This window comes from Balaenoptera physalus, assembly GCF_965194825.1.
Source record: "Balaenoptera physalus genome assembly, chromosome: 5".
NCBI classification, from domain to species: Eukaryota; Metazoa; Chordata; class Mammalia; order Artiodactyla; family Balaenopteridae; genus Balaenoptera; species Balaenoptera physalus.
Genome location: NC_138884.1, coordinates 18,609,602 through 18,631,058, shown reverse-complemented (window position 1 = coordinate 18,631,058; position 21,457 = coordinate 18,609,602). Strand labels below are relative to the sequence as shown.

The 21,457-nt window shown below is 41.7% G+C and overlaps 1 protein-coding gene across 2 annotated transcripts in view; it reads left to right on the top strand.

Annotated features, from left to right (window-relative positions):
- The first annotated feature begins 310 nt into the window (after positions 1–310).
- The window catches only part of TSPAN5 (tetraspanin 5), a 170,095-nt gene continuing 148,948 nt past the window's right edge, over positions 311–21,457 (top strand). The window contains exon 1 of one of the 2 annotated variants that reach the window (XM_082461849.1): positions 311–448. In XM_082461849.1, coding sequence (XP_082317975.1) covers positions 368–448 — 81 coding nt within the window. In that variant the 5' untranslated portion in view covers positions 311–367. The remainder of the gene's footprint in view (positions 449–21,457) is intronic. The other variant, XM_082461852.1, reaches the window with a different exon arrangement.

Sequence of the window (21,457 nt, the reverse complement as noted above, 5' to 3'; positions counted from 1 at the left end):
CTCCAGCATCTGCCGCGGCCGCGTTTGCCCGGAGACTGACCGACGGACAGATCGTCTGGCGGACGGGCTTGGGAGCTCGCCTTGTGCTCGGGGCCAGCTCCAGCGAAGCTCGGGGCTTGCAGCACGCGCTTCCCCGCCCGCTCGCGGCCACCCCGGCTCCGGCGGCCTCGGCGCGCGAGGGGCTGGAGGTGCGGGAGCCGCTCTCCGCAGGTCGGTCCCTGCGCTGCTCAGCCCCGGCCGCTGCGCTGCGCCGCGGCCCCCGAGCGGCGTCCCTGAGCCCCAGCTCCCCAACGTGCTGCTCCGAGCAACGGTGCTCCGGGGCTCCAAACTCGGGCTGCCGGGGCAAGTGTCTTCATGAACCCAGAGGATGTCCGGGAAGCATTACAAGGGTCCTGAAGTCAGTTGTTGCATCAAATATTTCATATTTGGCTTCAATGTCATATTTTGGGTAAGTTGGAGCGCTTCTGGGATTTCGGCTATCGTGGCCGATCGATTCGCGACGATTTCCCCCACGTTGCTCTCTGCCTTTACTTTTCGCAGCCCCTCGGGCGCTTGTCGGAGCACGGAGAGGCATCTGCCTTCCGCCTTTTCAGCCTGCGCGTTGGCGAGATAAACATTTAATCCTTTCTAGGAACGCGAAGAGGTAAAAAGAAAAACCGAGCCGAAAAGGGGGCACCCAGGCCTTGGGGTGGCTTTTTAAGGGAGGAATAGCGTGGATGCAGATGAAAGAAAGGGCTCGGCAGTTTGAGAGATGAGCAACCACTCGAATGAGATTTGCTCCCGGTGGGATATGGATGTTGGGCTGAGCGTGGTGTCATAACAGGGAAGGCTAATCGGGCAGACCCGACCCTGAGGTCCACCTTCTAACAAGGATCTGATTGGACGAGGGCTTGGCTCCGTGTTGCCGCGGCTGGTCTGTGCCATGTTCAGCGTGTATCTTCTTGCACCATCTCGGGCTTTGTGTAGGATGCAGATGCGGTGGTATATCGTTCTGTAATGTGCACGTAAATAACGCTTCCTGCACGCTCTTCCCCTTCATCTGGAAAGCGCTCCTTTTGCGTAATGGACTGACCAGTGGGCGTGTGGGGTGGAGGGATTTATTTCTCTCTCTGTATTATTGTCAGGATAATAAGAAGTCACCATCAACATATGTTTCAGTGTGTTCGTGCCTCACGTCCTCCTTTTTGAGGAGTGACATAGAGCGGGCCGTTTTGGGGAAACCTTGGAGAAATGCAGAGGAGAAGGTGTACGAGACATGTTTTATGGGGCTACCGGGAGAGCAAATGCTTGAAGGAAAGATTCAAACCATGCTCTGCTGGCACTACAATGTGCTGGGCACCTATTGTAATTAGGCTGGGTTGCCTACTCTTTTGTTTTGTTTGAATTCTTTTCCTTGATCTCACAAACATGTTCAGCAACCAGACAAAGAGTTCACTAGGACAAGAGGAAAACGTTGGTTCAAAGACCGTGTTATTTTTCCTTTCCATCCCATCCCGTCCCATCCCGTCCCATCCCATCCTTTTCCTTACTGGGCACTCCTCCTGCCCCCCATTCTTACCCCCATGGAAAGTAAAGATGGTGGCTGTCTGGGGGGGGGGTGGTTCTCCAAGTTGCTGTTCAGTGTAGGTTCAGTGTGAGATAAACAATAATCCAGTGGTGGGATCAATAATAATCCACGACAGTCTGAACACAGGGTATATTTATTTTGATTCTCCTTTAATTTTGGCCATACGATGTAAACATATACATTGATGACAATAGTTGTCAATATAGCTCTTTATATTCTTCTTTTTTCTGCCACACATTTACTAGGCTATTTTATTTTTATTTTCTGTTTTCTATAGGAGTACCTTGCACTGCTCATGCATGTTTTGCAAAAGGAAATGGAAGGGATTGGAGACCACCTTCTGTGTTAGCATGTCATCTGGCCTCAGGACTGATGATGAGGGGGGACACATGAATAAATATCAGATCTAGTCTTTCACAGGCCATTTTTGCCAGGGATTGGACATGATTCCTGTCAGCAGTCACCCCCCTCCCTGCAGTCAAACACTGCTACAAATATAGGAAGGAGAAATTATTTTCTTTCCATGCTTCCTTTTTTTCAACCCTTGTTGGAAATGTTTAAAAGTCACATTTCTGGGTGAGGCGTTTTGATTTTATCTGAACTTGAAACTTTCATGACTTTGAGAGTCAAGGACTACCGAATTGAGACTGGATCTTGTTGGCGTAGTGAGTCCAAGCCTCTTGATTCTACTTGGACACTTCCAAAAGTTGCACATTTCAGCTACTAGGCAACAAAAAGTACCCAGGGGCTTTCTCTGCAGTTTCATAGCAGGAGGTGGAAAAGAAATGAAGGGATTTGGGCTCGTTTCCCTGACAGTTTGGTGTAATTTTGTAGTGTACAGAGGCACATTGAGTATTTTCTGTGGATTAGGTTGTAGCAAAACCTCTGGAATTGTGGAGAGCTTCAAAGAATTGCAGAGTGCTTGCATAGAGAGTTCCAGAAGAGAGTCATGTCTTGTCTCATTCTGAAGGTCTTCCTCTCTTGGGGGAAGTTTTATGGGAAGCCTGAAAAGAGATGTAGGCTGTGGAACTAAACCAGCTGCCCCAGGCAGAATTGTTATGTAGATGCCTTTGTTACAAGGGCCCTTCTCTTACTCTGCTTTCTACACACCTTGTCCCTCCTTTCTGTGCCTAAAGCCTTCCACTCATATACACCCTCATACCTTTCCTATCCTGTTGTCTGCTTCAAAATTACCCCATATTGGAATCTCTGAGTTTTTAGTACCCTGGTCTCTAGAGTGTTGATCAGCAGGAAGGTAGTCATGATACTTGATCACAGTAACTCAGACTAAGATGTTATTGACTGAAGAACTGGGGTCAGGAATGGGCAGCCTGCTTCTGTAAATTTGTTATTGCTATTACAAATTCTGTAAATTTGTTTTTGCTACGTAACAAAAAATCCCAAAGCTTAGTGGTTTAAAATAAAACTTTATTATATCTGACAGTTCTGTGATTTGACCAGGCTCATCTGGGTGATTTGCACTTGGAATCGCCCATGCAGTTGCAGTGAGATGTGGCTGGCTGGGCTGGAGTTAACTGAAGGCTCACTGCAGGGGGATACCCAAGATGGTACCCTCATATGACTGGCAGTTGATGCTTGCTGAGAGCTCAGCCAGATTTGTTGGCTAGAGCACCTAAACGTGGCTTCTTCCTGTCTCTGAGACTGGCAGAAGAAACTTCCAGCCAGTGAAGGCTACTCCCGGAACTGGCGCAGTGTCAGTTTCATCTATTCCACTGGTTTAAGCTCGGGTGGAGCCTGCTCAATTTCAAAGTGCTGAAGAAGGAAATTCTCTCTTTTGTCAGACAAGTGTCAGGGTCGTGTGGGTTATGGCCATCTTTGGAAAATACAGTCTTCTGCACTGAGCCTTAATTTCATTTATAAAGGAAAGATAACATTATCCAATAGAGTTGTAGATTCAAGGATGCAATCAGATAAGATATTACCCAGCACAGTGTCTCAGTATTTAACAAATGGTGAATATGGTCTGTGTCATTGTCTCCAGATTTTATACTAGTTCCATCCTGGCTATAAAACTTCCAGAATACCTTAGCCTGGTACTTTGGCATCATTACTGCCAGGTAATTATGTTCCTCTTAATATTTGCCAAGGAGATGAGGTGAATGGATTCCATAGATTGGATCGTCATGTATTTGAAAAAAGCACTATGGATCAGCGGAAGCCTTGAATAACTTGGGAGAAGCAAGTCATTTTTCTCTTCTCTTTGCTGTACAAAGATTAGAAAGCCTTGGATCCTTGAGGCCAAATTTCTCTTTGATGTGCTTGCAAATATTACATTGTATCTTTAAGTGGAGGTTTACCCAGGTTTGATGGCAGAATGTTGCATCTCATTTGTTTCCACAGGGTTTAAATTCAGAGAGGAGAGAGATTTAGGGAACCTTGCCGGGGGCATAAGTAGGAAGTCTTATCTTATGATTCACTATAAATTGTAAGATGTTCTGGAATGATGATACATCAGCAGTTTATAAGTCATAATTTTTGTTTTAATTTGCTAGACATCTGTTAGCTTCGATGGCAACCATATGGGAGTCTAAACTGCCTTTTGAATTACAAGGAGATGGTAGGAAGAAAGCTAAATATGGTTATGAAAGTGTCAAATGGGAAGAGTGTAAGAAGGGTGTATAGACCTAAGTGGGGAAAGTAATTGAATACTGACTTGCTTGCTCTGGCCTCTCACTCCTGGGTCAGTGAGAAGGCACTGAAGCATTCTCACTTGATGATATGCCTGGAAGATTGAAATAAAGCCAGGGGGAAAAGTTGGAAAACCAAATAATGTTTCACTCACCATAAAATTGCCGAGGTGAGCTCATTTAGATGGATCACTCTATCTTACTTAGTATGTCCACAGTAATCGTTAGTCCCTGGCAAAAGGTGAAAGTAACCTGTATTTTAACAGAGCTTTATAATTACGACGTCTTTCTTCTAAGCATCTCAAAGCATCTTACAAGCATATTATGACATCTTTGTGACAGATGTAGAAATTGGAGAACAGAGACGTGGAGTGACTTTTGAAGAACATAACAGGGTTCACTTTTGGAGTGTTAAATCTCTTTCAATAACTATAGCCCTAGCTTCTCATTTGAATCTTATTTTAGAAGATGCTTGTTATTCTAAAATAAAACATAGAGTAAGTCATTTACATCTGTTCATAATTGAAAAGTGATAAAGTTTTTGCACATGTCTCAACACCACCCGCAAGCACACAAAAGTTAGGATGAAAATGTTAAAGAGTATGATAGAATAATAAACTATTGTGTAGTCTAGTGAAAGTTCATAAATGAAAAATGGAGTATTAAAGATTGTTATTAAAGTGTTATTAAAGTGTTCTTGAGTCACATGCTTCTTTCTATATGTAACACTGATGCCTGTCTTAAAATTCTAATTGCAGGCTTCTGAATCACCATCCTTCACTAGAATATAAGGTCTCCAACTGCAGGGACTGTCTCTCAGTTATTTTCATAAGCTCAGTGTCTAGCATATTGTCTGAAACAGTAGGTGTTTAATAAATGTTTGTTGAATGAATGAATTATGAAATCATTGGAGAGTACATAGGCATCATCTCCTCTAACTTACTATTCAGTGAGGCATTTTCTCTCTAACATCCTTCCAACTCTCCTTAGGATGGATCTGTTTGGGGACCACTTTAATCATTTGAGAGTTTCATCTTTCCTGCAAACTAGGTGTAGTTTTCCATTGGAACTTCCATCTTCCTAATATACTGTTGTTTATTTTTAATTTTATTTTGAAACTGTCTCATACCTGCAGAGAAATTGCAAGTAGTACAATTTGTTTTTATCCTGAATCATCTGAGAAAAAGTTGCCAGCATGATGGCTATAACACCAATACTTAAGTGTATATGTTCTAGGATGTTCTCCTAGATAACCACAGTATAGCCATCAAAGCCAGGAAATTACCACTGATAAATTACCACCATCTAAATCTTAGATCTCATTCAAGTTTCCGGTTGTTCCAATCATGTCTTCTAAAGCAAAGAAATTCCGTTCAGAAGACACATTGTATTTAGTTGGATCTTTTTAGTCTCTTTCAGTCTTTCACTGTCAGTTTCTTGACACTTTGGAAGATTTTAAACTAGTTATTTTGTAGAATGTCCCTCAATTTGTGTTGGTCTGCCATTTTTTCATTCTTAGATTCAGGCTGTGCATCTTTGGCAGGAGAATTACAGAAATGGTGCTGCATTCCTCTCATTGCGTCCATCAAGTGGCACTGATTTCTGTTTGTGTTTGTTCCGTTACTGATGATGGTTACTTGATTAAAGTGTTGTCTGCCGAATTTCTCCACCGTAAAGTATGACTCTTTTCCCTTTTGTAATTTATACATATTTTGTGGCAAGTTATTGTGAAATTATGTATTAAAAAGCCCATTCCTCATCAGAATTTTGATTGATTAATTAATTAATTACTTAATATCAGTAAGAACTTTTGGTCTCTTTTTTTCCAGTATGTTTTAATTAAACTGTTACTCTCATTACTTACTTTGATGTTCCCATTAGTTCCAGGTTTGGCAGTCTTTTCATGCCCTTTAACTCCCATCACTCTTTGAGCCCTTCTTTGCTTTCTGGCAGAACAACATGTTCCAAGCTCATCTTTTCTATCAGCCATTTCCCCAATGAGCCCTGGTTCCTTTGCATAGAGAATGATATTTAGAAGCCAGGATCTGGTTGCTAAGTGTGCTCATTGCTTTGAGGCTATCACCACCCCTGGGGCCTCTCAGTGGACAGGACTATGGAATATGTGTATGTATATACACATATGTACACATACACACGTTTACATCTGCATTTCTATATCCAGCTACATATTTTGAAAACCACGAGTTCACACTGGTATCTCAAATCCCTCTCTGACACGACAGGGTTTATTTTAGGTTTTTCCTTTTCCATATTTATAACTACCTTCTTTGACAGTGAGAATCCTAGCTCCCATTGTTCTTAACGATTTACTTATTTGATTAAATCTCCCCTTATGTAGGCAGTCTTCCACTGCCGCCCCTGCCCCTCCCATGGTTGCCCTCCTTAACGGCTTTTGCTCCAGCATGCCGTGCCACAACCTACTTCCCACCGTGAACACCTTTCTCTGATACCCTGCTCTGGGCTTCCACATCCCTCCCCATACCTGTTCCTGGACAAAGGCTTAACTTCCCTTGTCCCCACTTTAGGGCTGAATTTTTCAGGAAGGAGAAGGGGAAGGGCCTAGGTTACTCTTTTTTTTTTTTTTTTTTTTTAGAAATTCACGTTCTTTTTATTTATTTATTTATGACTGTGTTGAGTCTTTCGTTTCTGTGCGAGGGCTTTCTCCAGTTGCGGCAAGTGGGGACCACTCCTCATCGCGGTGCGCGGGCCTCTCACCATCGCGGCCTCTCTTGCTGCGGAGCACAGGCTCCAGACGCGCAGGCTCAGCAATTGTGGCTCACGGGCCCAGTCGCTCCGCGGCATGCGGGATCCCCCCAGACCAGGGCTCGAACCCGTGTCCCCTGCACCGGCAGGCAGATTCTCAACCACTGCGCCACCAGGGAAGCCCCTAGGTTACTCTTATATGGTACAATATAAGACTTATCTCCCTGTGCACAGACCTTCGTTATTTAAAAATAGCCATGATGTCATTCCTAAACCCTCTGCTTTCCATCTTTAAAGGCTCGTGGTTTTTCCATGTCTTCTTCATACACTATTTCCAGATTGTTCTTTGCCCTGATTAAGGTACTCTGCCTATGGTCCCATTTGGACACACCTCCATTAATGTAGCGACCGGAATGAAACACGTTTTTCACACACCATTCCTACCATCCAGAGAGCGGTGGGTTGTTATTCTCAAACTCCCCCTTAAGTCTCTAGCCCAGGAGGCAGAAGCCTGGATTCATCTTTGAGTAAGTTACTCTCACACATTATTTTCTCAGTTGCTCATCTAAAATATGGCGAAAATAATTCCAATAGCTTGCAGAGCTGTTATCCAGTACTAAATGAGATCATGCATATGAAGGTGCTTTCTACAAGGTAAATCTCTCAGTACAAATAGTAGTTATTAACCCAGGCTAAACTGCACATGCTTTTCCTGGCAGCCAGAGAACATAGTTGGCTCAAGTTGCATTTCTAGTGAAATGAAACCTTCATCTCTTTTTCAAGCGAACTTCTGTTAAACCCATCTCCCTAGACTAAGTGCTAATCAGAAGCCCAAACCCTCCAGTTAATTATTTGAATTTAGGTTTAATACTACATATTTATTCCATTTAAATGTCTTATTCTGACCCGGTGGTTTTCAAACCATGCTACCAGCTGCACTAGGCTTCCTTGAGGTGTACCGGGGCCTGAGTGGGTTTCTGCCCTCTTTCCCCTGGAGAAACTCAGCCAGTAGGTTTGATATTTTGAGATATCCTGAAGGGTTTTGCTTGCAAAAAGGGGTCTACTGCTTAAACAAACAATTGAAAACCACCGTTCTAGCCTTCAGATAATTTTAAATCTTGAAGGTCAAGGCATGTTTAGAAAAAATTATTCCTCATATGGGTTTTTCTCCTATGGGTTTTTCTTCATGCATAGGACGTCCCTCTCCCTGATCAGGGGTGACTTCTGTAGGATTAGTTGGTATTTCAGGTGCCTTTATAGACACAGCAGCATAATCAGTGAATTGTTAGGAAATTTCAGTCTGATTCTGATTCTGTAGGTCCGGGATGGGGCCCTGGACTTAGTGGGGATTTTTTTGGCTTTTTTTGTTTTTGATCCCTGCAGGTGATTTTGATGCCCAGCTGAGGTGGAGAAGCTCTAGCTTGTTTTTCTTGGCAAGATGTGGCATCTCTTGCCATTACTCTCTGGAGGGGGAGCTGGGAGTGGGTGGTACAGGGCTATGACCAAATGGTGACTGATTTCACCAGCACATGAAGCTAGTGTTCTTTGCTTATGAGAAAAAAATAATGTGGCCTATTTTATCCCTCATGGAATTTTTTTTATTAATCCAAAAATGCCAGTTTATTTTTAAACCTGAAAGCCCTAAAAACAAAATGAGAAAATCTCTGCTAAAGAGAACCTCTTGTGCTGCAATTAGTAGGCTAAAAATTAGCATCATATAGGGATAGGAGCTAGTTATTTATTCGACAGGAACATTGAAGAAATAGACATTTGTTCCTTTGCCCTTGCTGTCCTGCACACTTCAGCGCAGTGGGCTGGGTCTAACCACAGATGCAAGACAGTGAACGGTCCTCCCCTCCACAAACCAGCCTCCCTGTCCAAGGTGCCCTTCCTTGCAGGCTGTTTCCAGAGGCTTCCTTCTGTGCCCCCAGCCCTGAGTATCTTGATCTGGGGGTGGGGAGAAGGGGAGTTGCTTTCTGCACCTCTGTGGCAGTTCCGTTGACTTCCCTCTGCTGTCATGCCGAGCAGGGACATTTCTTCTCTCGTATCCAAGTTTGCAGCACTGTCACAGAGAGCTGACAGTAAAGCAAACACAGGAGACTCAAACCTGATATTTGTCAGTTTTCCTTACAAAGAAAAGTTTCAATGTAGAACATTCAGAGTGTGCACAATAAAGTTTTTCATTTTTTCCCCTGATGTCTTCCTTTTCATCTACCCCCTTTAGAAACAAAAAAATTAGGTATTCAATTATGGCTAGGCACCTAAAGTGGAAATCTTTTGAAAGAAATAAAATTTTGAATAAAAATCTAAACGATTTCTCTGAGGTGTTTTACTGGGGCATAGTTATAAGCACTCCTGAACAAACATACCCAGAATGGCGTACAAACCCTGTGGTTAGCGCTACGGTATTATCTGTCTGTACATAAAGGATTGTTAATTATGAAATGTAAGGTGTAATTTTTAAGTAATGTAATCACCAACCTCAATAACAAAATATCAATAGTATTTGGAAGTGTTTGGCCAAACATTTTGGCTCTTCTCATTGAAAAGGCATAGTGATGTTCTATACCTCTTCCAGCTACTATTTACTATTTGGATAAGTATTGCAAGACATAGGGCTCTTTTTACTCGTTGAAAAATTTCTTTCTAAATTATAGTTGGCACTTAGTCCCGAATTTCTAAAAATCTGGAGGGAACAGCTGTTGCTCTAATAAATATTCAGGCCAGCTATTTTAATGCTTTGTACTTAAGTCATCCTAATAAAAGAGGAATACTTGACTTAAGCATTTCTCAAAGTATAATGTTTTGCTTCCAACAAAAATTTCCCCCAACTGTTAATATTTCCCCCAAAGCAGCCTTAAAACTTAATTCTGCCAAGTAAGTAGTTCTAATCACTCCTGAAGCATTTAATGCCCAACCTCAGTTTTCCTGTTTTAAGGTACAGTCCTATCAATATAGCTCAGTCCCTTAACTTGTGAAGATTCCACAGCCACTGACCTTTAAGGAAAATTCTTTATAGGGTCTAGTATTAGAGAGTGATAAAAGGTTTATGCTGAGTTGGGCATTCTGGTGCTCTGGTGGTAGGCAGGCAGAAGTCTGGTGTTAAGGAGTTTGGATTTTGAGTATGTCTGGAGTTTTACCCAGCTCCATTCGCAGGCTTGTGATCTCAGACAGGCTACTTACTCACCTTAAGGTTATGTCTCCCCAGCTGCAAAATGGCATTCTTAGCAGTAGTATTAATGTTGTTATCAGTAATATTAAGACCCAAGATCTACCTCAGAGTCATGAGGATTAGAGGAGTTAATATGTATAAAATGCTTGGAATAATCAATAGGTATTAGCAATTATTACTCTATTCTCCTCAACACCCATAATTTCATTTGGTGGTTTTTTTCTTGACTTCTTTCAGAACCATTACAGTAATCTTACACTGTAACATATATTTTTTGTTCTCTGTAATGTTCTGCCTACATAAGTACATTCCCAAAATAACTAAAGGAAAAAAAAAGATCTAACAAATGTTCACAATGTTCTTTTCATTGTAATGAATAGCATGTAATTCTTATCATGGATACCAGACCATGAATTCATGTCTATTGTTTGCTGTTAATTTTCCCATTTTTCTTTACCCGTTAGCTTCACTCTTCTTCATTTTCTTTGCAAAATGAAACTGTCTCATATTGGTGTTTTGTACTGGGAAGTTGAGTTTGTGATGTTGGACTCTGGTATTAGGCCTAACACCTGGGAGAAATAGAAACAGTTTATTAAAATCTGTTAAATCTGGATATTTTGGAAATACCTAGATGGCTGTAAGTATATATATTTAGCTTTTATGGCGTCATAAGTCCTGTATATTTTGGTCATTGTTTTCCTCGGTATTTCCGACACATTCTTTAGTCTGTGAAGGTGAACACTGAGGCAGCAACACAGATAATTCAGGCTTTCCCCTTGGATGTCTTTCCAACTGATGAAGGAGTAGGATTTTGGCCTGAACTACCCGGATCATTGACTAACTGGGCCACCCATCTTGGGAATGAGGGACCGCCTGGCTTCTCCTTTGAAGCGTTACTGGGATGCCCTGAGCTGTGCTCCAGTACTGTCACCTGACGCGGAAGACCTGGGCTGCCCTATTTCCAAAGCATGATTCTCTAACGGGGCTCAGCTCTGGGAGAAGAGGCCAGGACATGCTAATTCAGTAGGTCCAAGGAGGCTTGGCACTCATTCCCATGCTGAAGATGTGCAGAAAGCCTCAGCCCTTGAAGGGGGGAGAGGAGGGATAAAGGGGAGGGTTAGGTAGAATTTTTACTGTAGTATTCATTAGTAAAAAAGATGATTTATGTGGCATGATAGGACATTACAGGAGCGTATTTAAAGTCATTTTGGCTTACTGTAGCATCCCCAACGCCGCCACTTTAGGTCCACTCACTGACCTCACGATCCACTGATGGTTTGTGACTCCCCGTGGGGAGTTTCCTCCTCGTCCCCAGCCCTCTGCTAGCTGGTTTCGCTGAGTGTCTGAAGGATGGCCGGCCACCTGATAAGCCAAAGCAGCGAATCTCAAAGCTCAGTCATTTGCAAACTGCCTGCATGGTTCTGGACAAACTTTTATGCCACCCCAGAGTTTTGTAAAATTTAAGTCACGTGGGAATCTCGTTTAAAATGCAGATTCTGATTCGGTAGGTGTGAGAGGGGCCGAAGATCCGGTACCTTAACACGCTCCCAGGTGAGGCTGGTGTTCCTGGTCCACTGATCTCATTTTCAGTTTCAAGGATCTAGACCATTTCAAACGTATTCTTTCCCTTTAAATCGACTCCGTTTTTAAACCTTAAATACATTTATTTAAAAAGGAAACTTGAAAAATATCACTATTCAAATACATACAATGACAATAATATGGCTTGTTAACTTCTAGGTAGCTCTTGGTGCCTGCTGGCAGGCCTGACTCGGAGGCTTATTTTCCTTTGTTACAGTGGAAGTTAACAAGTGTACAAAGCATTCAACATCCTGGGATCAAATGGAGACTTTCTCCTTGACTAGACCAGAGGATTAAAAGAGAATTGAAAAGGAAATGACTTTCTTATTTAAGGTTATTTAATGCTGTATTCTAAAATTGTCTCCTCTGGCACCCCAGGTCACCAGGGAATCTCACTTTGGGGAACACTGCTTTTAAGTAATTTGCAGGAAGACATGCATTTATAAGCTGAAACCTATTAGCAAGATGGGCGAATCTCTAGAGGTAAAATGATTGGGGGGATGTGTTCAAATTCTTGCCTACTCCAGGTTCTGTTTCCTATTGGGAAAAAAGAGGGGTACCCCAATTTCTGAAAAATTGCTACCCCCAGGCCCAATGAGTAATTACATCTTAGGTATAAAAGGGAAAATGCTTTGGAAAATTGGATTTCAGGCGAACAGAAAGTCAACCTGAAATACTTAGGAAATCTCTCTCAGTGGGTTTCTTCCTCTACTCCCCCCATCTCCTCGTCCTTCAATTTACTATTGATTATGTTCAATTTGGAATGAATCCATTTATTTGATGCATTTTTTTAGAATAGGGTACTTTCTTTATACTTTTTGATTGTAAAAACAATACAACAACATTAATATACCTTTTTTTTAAGGAAAAGAAATTCACCACATTCCAATAACTTTCAGTTCAATTATATTAAAAGTAGAGACTCAGTCAAGTGCTCTGAGAGCAGTGAACAAACACCCCAAAACAAACAAACAGCCCATTTTAGAGTTTCAGTGGTAGTCACTTACAAGGATTCAAATTTAGCAAACCGCAGTTACTTAACTTTGTAAAGGAAAAATGTGCTTTTCCATCACTAGCTTTTAAGCATTTCTTCTGACTTGTACCAGTATTTCCCCCCTCAGGACAACATTTAGAGTAAGTGTTTCAACATACAGAACAAATACCTTGTGAATAAACATCAATTTCACACAACGAAAAAAAAATCAATAAATCTGCTTTAGGCATTTGAAAAACCCTGTACTTTTAAAGGAAGGAGTTATAGTGTTAAGTAACTGAAAAACAAAACCCAGGCTCTTAGCTTTAAATGTTCTTCAGCATGACCTTTACTTAGAAAAATGTAGTTGGAACTTTCTGAACACCTGTTTCATTGTTGGCGCCTGCTTATTCAAGGATGGATAGCAACTGCCCACATGGCAACTCATGTGAGAAGTTCTACTTAGTATTTTTTTTCTAATCTCATAACTGGAATCCTATGGAAAGTAGTGTTTTTTTGGTACCAGTTCTTTTTAGCTTTGTCTGTTGGGGTTTTTGAAAGAATAAATTGAATGAAGAGGTGGCTAGATGATATGTGGCATTTAAGGTTTTTGCAAGTCTGCAAAGATTTAATAATCCCTAATATTCTTACTGTATGCATTGAGAGTTTTAAAGTTGCTCTCCACTGAGGGTCTGAAACAATTGCATGAAAGTTTGAAAATAATGTTTTACTCATTCATCTTTCTTTAAGATAAACAGTCAATATTTTAGAAATAAAAGGATTGGTTTCACTAAAAAGAGGACTGAAATATCTTTTATATTTTGTGAAATACGTACATTCCATTTAAAATTAACATATATCCTTGGATATTTAAAATATATATTATCAGTGTATATCCTTCATGCATATTAAATATTGATTTATATCCTTGGATTTTTTTTTTTATGAGTAGATATATGCTTTCTTTGGATAAAGAAAGAAAAACTACCTAAATGACCATATGACCTCCAAACAACTTTATTTGTGATAAAAGATTAAAATTTCCTTATTACATTATCCTATAAATATGCAAACTAAATGAAACTTTTTGTAAGTTAAAAATAAAAACCAGAGATCAGTCTTAGTACCTAAGACATAAGCAGGAAAAAACACTATTCTTGCTTTTTTGGTTCTTAGATGAAGACTAGAAAATAAACCCTTTTGATTTTATGAAATTACTACAGCCTAGCTGGAGGCACCAACAGATCATTAATTATTGCTAAGAACCTTTCAGAATGCAGTTTTTAAATTTCAAATATCCTTGCTATTGAATCCCATCCTTCCCCCCGCCCCCCTTTTTCCGTGAATTTAATTCCAGAACGGAGAAGATAGGGCTTTTTGCTTTGGGGGTAACTAAATCTCTTTCTTACTCTTTAACAACGTTAACCTGCTGATGAAAGCACAGAAGGTTGGAATTATTTTGAACAGGAATGGCTGTGCAAATATTTAACTGAGTGTTCTTTGGCAAGTCTTTTCGTGCTCAAGTATTGGAACTATCCTTTAATTGGTCTTTTGCATTCTTGATTATATAATCTCAAAACATATGTTGAAACGGACCTCAAAAATCAGTTAGGCTTCTAGTTTTTACCCCCCTTCCTCACCTTTTTTCCCCTCTTAATAGTGGAATCCTTTTTTTTTTTTTTTCCATCCACTTTTCCGCAAAGCCCCCAATTTATAAAGCAGCCACAGCTGGTGCTCTGGGCTCCGCGCGTCTCTTTGGGCTCCGCGCGTCTCCGTGGGCTCCGCGCGTCTCCGTGGCCTCCGCGGTTCCCAGCCTCGCTGCGTGGGAAGAGCGTGCAGAGGGGACGGCGGGTGTCCTGGAGGATTTGATGTCGTGCTGAGGACGGTGGAAAAGGTATCTGTGTACCATTTACGGGTTGAACGAGGATGAAGTCGGCATTTGGCCTAGTAGGCTGTGTGCTGGCTGAATTGCCCAAGTTTCCAAGTCTCAGTGCTTTGACCGCATTTGGTTCTACTAAACAGCTTTGGCGCAGTCATTTTGATTAACATCAACTTGCTTATGTTAAGTAAGTATTCAGGTTATTTATTATGCATTACTCTTGCCTTTGGAATGAGCAGACTTGAAAACTCCTGCTTCATATGGATTCCATATGTGGCTTTTAAGTTAGCAGAGATGCAAAGGCTTCCAATTATATTGCATGTGAAGTTGCATATTGAATAGATTAATCTTGATGGCATAGGTATTATCTGAAATTCTTTGTCATCTCTAATATTGTTCATATTTCATTTAAACAAACTATTAGGTGTTGGAAGATTCTGTGGTGATGAACTTAACCTACGAATTCACGTGTCCTATTTGGGTTTTTTATTACTGAAAGCAGATACCTATGGTATTTGTTATTTGGTTTGCACTGATGTACTCCAGATAGTATGAGGTGACATTTAAAAAGAAAAAAAACCGGTACATTTGCTCTTTATTCCCACACCTCCACCCCAGCCAAGTTAGGTAGAGAATATTGCAGTGTTTAAGATAGTGGTTAAGAGTGAGACTACGTGGGTTCAAATTTTGGCCTTGGCACTTCCAAGCTGTGTGACCATGGACAGTTATGTCATCATTCTGGACTGTTTCTTTTGGGCAAAAAGTGGGTAACAGTAAGCCTACCTCTAGGATAACTGTAAAGATTCAATGCAATGACGCATGTGCCAAGCCTGAGCGGGGTGAGCGCTCCGTGACTGCTGACCTTGGAATCAGGTGTGGAATAGCTGACTGCTTGGGGCAGGTGCAGGCTTTTGAGTCAGTATCACCCGGGAAAGGTGTTATCGGAGTCCAGGAGCCTCAACTTTCCTTATTAGGGAAGCGCTGTCTGTATAATAGCACTTTTCTCTCACGTCAAACTTTGTTTCCTTTGGTGCTTCACCTACTGGAGGAGATTGCACCTACTGGAGGAGATTGCGTCTCCGCACTTTCCTTCGGCAACTAGGTCTATCTGAGAGTTTAGTTTTCTAGCTGGGGCAGCTGCTCCATTCCCCTGCCTCCTGGACCCTGATTTCTTCTCACGTTTAGCAGCAGCTGTTCACCATGTCCATTGCTGGCATGACCTGATCAGCCCTCTGTTTCTTTATCACAAATGCCAGCATTTCTCGTGTCTTGCCTAGAGGGTCATTTTGAGGCCACGAACCTACCTTTTTTTTTTTTTTTTAATGGTAGTATATGCAGAATATTACAGTTACAATAAAATAATAATTCTAGTAATAGAAATATGCCTGGAAAAATACCTAAAATATAGCAGGTACCCAGTAATTATTAATTGAAATAAGTTAGTTGAATCTAAAGTAATTTTCTTTTTTTAATAACCATTTTTTAATTGAAGTATAATTAATTTACAATGTTAGTTTCAGGTGTACAACAAGGTGATTCAGTTATACATATCTTGATATATATCTATCCTTTTTCAGATTTTTTTTCCATTATAGGTTATTACAAGATATTGAATACAATTCCTTGTGCTGTACAGTAGGTCCTTGTTATCTGTTTTATATATAGTAGTCAGTATCTGTTAACCCCAGAATCCTAATTTATCCTACCCCCTCCTTGCCATTCCCTTTGGTAACCATGAATTTGTTTTCTATGTCTGTGAGTCTATTTCTGTTTTGTAAATAAGTTCATTTACATCATATTTTTAGATTCCACATATAAGTGATAGCATATGATATTTGTCTTTGACTTCACTTAGTGTGATAATCTCGAGGTCCATCCATGTTGCTGCAAATGGCATTCTCTTTTGTTGCTGAGTAATATTCCATCATATATAAATACCACATTTTCTTTATCCATTCATCTGTTGATGGACACGTAGGTTTCTTCCAAGTGTTGGCTATTGTAAATGATGCTGCAGTGAACATTGGCGTGCGTGTATCTTTTTGAATTAAGAGTTTTCTCTGGATATATGCCCAGGAGTAGGATTGCAGGATCATATGGTAATTCTATTTTTAGTTTTCTAAGGAACCTCCGCACTATTCTCCATAGTAGCTGTACCAATTTACATTCCCACCAACAGTATAGGAGGGTTCCCTTTTCTCCACGCCCTCTCCAGCATTTATTATTTGTAGACTTTTTGATGATGGCCATTCTGACTGGTGTGAGGTGATACCTCATTGTAGTTTTGATTTGCATTTCTCTAATTAGCGATATTGAACATGTTTTCATGTGCCTGTTGGCCATCTATATTAATTTTCTCCGTTTAGTAACAAGGTTAGCATTCATCTGGGCCCCTCTGCAAAAATTTGTTATACACAAGTAGGTATGCTTATAAAGTTTAATTTATTAATATATAATTTATTCTGATTGTAATTACACATTTTCTAACTGAATTTATATTTAGATGCTTACCAGTTTTTGTTACAAATGGTGTTTCATTGGCTGCTGAACTTTAAGGAATCTGGCATTTTAAATTGCTTTTCACTGTTTGGGAAATAAAAAAATATAAGTCTGAAAAATCATTGACATTATAGTAAAAGAAAGCAGCTTCCCTCCCCGAAGTTAGTTCTTTTCAGAGTGTATTTTTCAAGTGGATTTTTGTCTCGGTTTTCATTTTCTGAACTATCGTAAGTGGTTTCTCTTCCTTCAGCTATATAGATGAAGATTTCTGGAACTAAAGTTTTGCCCAGATTGAGACTAGCTTCTATCTTGTTCACTATATATATGTGTGTGTGTGTGTGTGTGTGTATATGTAAATGTGTGTATATTTATGTTTATGTATATATATATATAGTTTATGTTTTGATTTCTTGTGCATTTCTTAAATTTATTTATTTATTTATGGCTGTGTTGGGTCTTCGTTTCTGTGCGAGGGCTTTCTCTAGTTGTGGCAAGCGGGGGCCACTCCTCATCGTGGTGCGCGGGCCTCTCACTATTGCGGCCTCTCTTGTTGCGGAGCACAGGCTCCAGACGCGCAGGCTCAGTAATTGTGGCTCACGGGCCTAGTTGCTCCGCGGCATGTGGGATCCTCCCAGACCAGGGCTCGAACCCGTGTCCCCTGCACTGGCAGGCAGACCCTCAACCACTGCGCCACCAGGGAAGCCCCTCTTGTGCATTTCTAAATATAGAAAAGTCGGGGAGGTGAAACAGAAAGGGAGAGGAGAAGCAGAGGTGGTATTGGGCCACTGTATTGAGGGAAGGATATGCCTGGGGGGATCCCAGACTGTGCTGTTGAACAATTAAACTCTGGAGTGTTTCAAAGTACCTTTCCAATGAGGGGCGTAATGCTGCTGCTTTTGTAACCCATGACATGAAGAGTGTAGGGGGGCTCATGTGGAGGAGTTTCTGGGACCAGGAACCCCATAAGGACAGTCGTGTAAATTGAGGAATGTACACAGGTCGCTCAGAGACACTCCTCAGTGGGTCTCTTGTGCTTCGCCATGTCTTGCTGGGTGGGCGGAAAACGCTCTTCACTTGGGCCATTTCTTAGGGTTGTGTTTGTGGCGAGCAGCCTTGAAGGATGAGGTAATGTCTCTCCCTGGGGCAAAGAGCAAAGAGCAACCTCACCTACACTTGTTATAAAGCAGCAGGTCCCCAAAGCACAGGTTCCACAGCTGTGCCGCAAACATAAAGCAGCGCGTGCAGCTTGCATCTGGGCCCCTCAGTGCCACCGCCGCTGGACTTCGGGGTGAGGAGAACTGACAAGCATGGCGCCCATGCTGTCTGCTGTGGTGCTGCTACTACCGTCCTTTGTCTGTGACCCAGGAGTCTTGTGTCTTCTGCCAGCTTCCGTGAGACAGTACTGAGGCCAATGCATTACCCTGGAAGTAGGGTAAAAGCAAATCGAGACCGGACACAGGTGTACTGTATATAAGTTGAATACATAGCTTGTTAAATGTGTTCAGATGTGTCCTGTTTAGAACATAATCACCTGGGCCTCACCTGCAAAGAATGTGTTTAGGAAGGCGACAGTGGGTGGCTCTGCAGAGCTTCCTTCTCAGATTTCTAAGACCTGACGAGGGCTTCTCAGGCACTTCACAGCTGTGCCACTGGTCAGTGCGACTCCAGGGAACCAAGGAGGCCAACACATCCTTACCAAGAATTGTTGCATCCTGATTGAGGTAAGAGGCAGAGCTGACGCACGTGAGGGGCTGATTTTGAGAGTGCCGAGCAACAGGGTCCAGAATTTTTGGTGGCAGTGGGGGAGAGCACAGAATACTGGGAGCCGGGGCAGCCCCAGAGGGCGCAGACAGGGCAAGATGCAGAGATCGTCAGATGTCTGGCCCTGAAAGAAGAGAGGCGGGAAAGTCCTGGCCAAGGCAGTGGGCTGGAGCTGAGGAGGAGAAGCCTGGCCCTGTTGAACTGGACTGGGGAAGAGACTTTCTGGGTGCTTTTTGATACTTGTGCAATGAATTGTTTTCAAGCGGTCAGTTAACCAGCCTCTTGGAGAATGACACTGAGATCACCTCCAAGCTGGTGTAGGCAATGTAGAGAAGTGTTTATAATGAACAGTCGTGCAGCTGATGAGAGCCAAGTAAGGACATTTGTTCAGAACAATAATTTTTGTGTGTATGTGTTTTTTAAAATGTATCTGTAAAAGTGTATTTACCGGTTATCTGCAGTAGGTATTTAGTTCTTCCCCCATCAAAAGACTAATATGTCTGTGTGGTGATTAGGCCTGACATTAAGATTCTTGATGGAGAGAGGGCTCTCAGGGCTCAAATACATGAGATGTTGAAGCCCCACTCCTGGTGTTTCCAGTGTGAATCTTACTGGCAGTGAGAACCAAATTCTAAATAATATTTTTCATTCACTTAATGATATGTGAAAATGATTAACTTCCTGCAGCCATCAATTGAGATCCATGATGACTGCTGAAATCTGGGGATTCACGGATTAGGTAAAAAAATTCATGGGTCAGGAAGTGGATTTTGAGGGGGAATTTCTGTGGGAGTGATCCCCTATCCCTGAGGGTTGCCGCCACACATAGCTACACAGGTTGTGAACTGTACAACTCCCCGGGGCGTGCATAGTGCTTGCTCCCTGGATTGTGCAATGTGGCAGCTTGTGGGCATTGGGCAGCCATCCAAAGGTTTAAATAAGTGGCCTACAGGATAGAAAGCCCAGAGATAAACCCACGCACATATATATGGCCACCTTATTTTTGATAAAGGAGGCAAGAATACACAATGGAGAAAAGACAGTCTCTTCAATAAGTGGTGCTGGGAAAACTGGACAGCTACATGTAAAAGAATGAAATTAGAACACTCCCTAACACCATACACAAAAATAAACTCAAAATGGATTAAAGACCTAAATGTTAGGCCACACACTATAAAACTCTTAGAGGAAAACATAGGCAGAACACTCTATGACATAAATCACAGCAAGATCCTCTTTGACCCACCTCCTAGAGAAGTGGAAATAAAAACAAAAATAAACAAATGGGACCTAATGAAACTTGAAAGCTTTTGCACAGCAAAGGAAACCATAAACAAGACGAAAAGACAACCCTCAGAATGGGAGAAAATATTTGCAAACAAAGCAAGTGACAAAGGATTAATCTCCAAAATATACAAGCAGCTCATGCAGCTCAATATCAAAAAAACAAACAACACAATCCAAAAATGGGCAGAAGACCTAAATAGATATTTCTCCAAAGAAGATATACAGGTTGCCAACAAAACACATGAAAGGATGCTCAACATCACTAGTCATTAGAGAAATGCAAATCAAAACTACAGTGAGGTATCACCTCACACCAGTCAGAATGGCCGTCATCAAAAAATCTACCAACAATAAATGCTGGAGAGGGTGTGGAGAAAAGGGAACCCTCTTGCACTGTTGGTGGGAATGTAAATTGATACAGCCACTATGGAGAACAGTATGGAGGTTCCTTTAAAAACTAGAAATTGAACTACCATATGACCCAGCAATCCCACTACTGGGCATATACCCTGAGAAAACCATAATTCAAAAAGAGTCATGTACCACAATGTTCATTGCAGCTCTATTTACAATAGCCAGGACATGGAAGCAACCTAAGTGTCCATCAACAGATGAATGGATAAAGAAGATGTGGCACATATATACAATGGACTATTAGCCATAAAAAGAAATGAAATTGAGTTATTTGTAGTGAGGTGGATGGACCTAGAGTCTGTCATACAGAATGAAGTCAGTCAGAAAGAGAAAAACAAATACCATATGCTAACACATATATATGGAATCTAAAAAAAAAAAATGGTTCTGAAGAACCTAGGGGCAGGACAGGAATAAAGATGCAGACGTAGAGAATGGACTTGAGGACACGGGGAGGGGGAAGGGTAAGCTGGGACGAAGTGAGAGAGTGGCATGGACATATACACACTACCAAATGTAAAACAGCTAGCTAGTGGGAAGCAGCCGCATAGCACAGGGAGATCAGCTCCGTGCTTTGTGACCACCTAGAGGGGTGGGATAGGGAGGGTGGGAGGGGGACGCAAGAGGGAGGAGATATGGGGATATATGTATATGTATAGCTGATATACTTTGTTATACAGCAGAAACTAACACACCATTGTAAAGCAATTATACTCCAATAAAGATGTTAAAAAAAAAAATAAGTGGCCTGTAAAGTGGCCTATACATTTTATCCTTAAGCTGAGTGGATTCAGACTTTCTGTTAGTGTGATAAGTATCACCTGTGCTTTTCACTCCTGATGGAGAAACCTGGTGGTGATGGTGGTGCGGGTGGAGGCTTCTAATGTGGAGCTGGGGGCTCCCTGCCAAGCGAGAGGGTCCCCCCGGCTGACAAGGACTGCTCAGAGGCCTT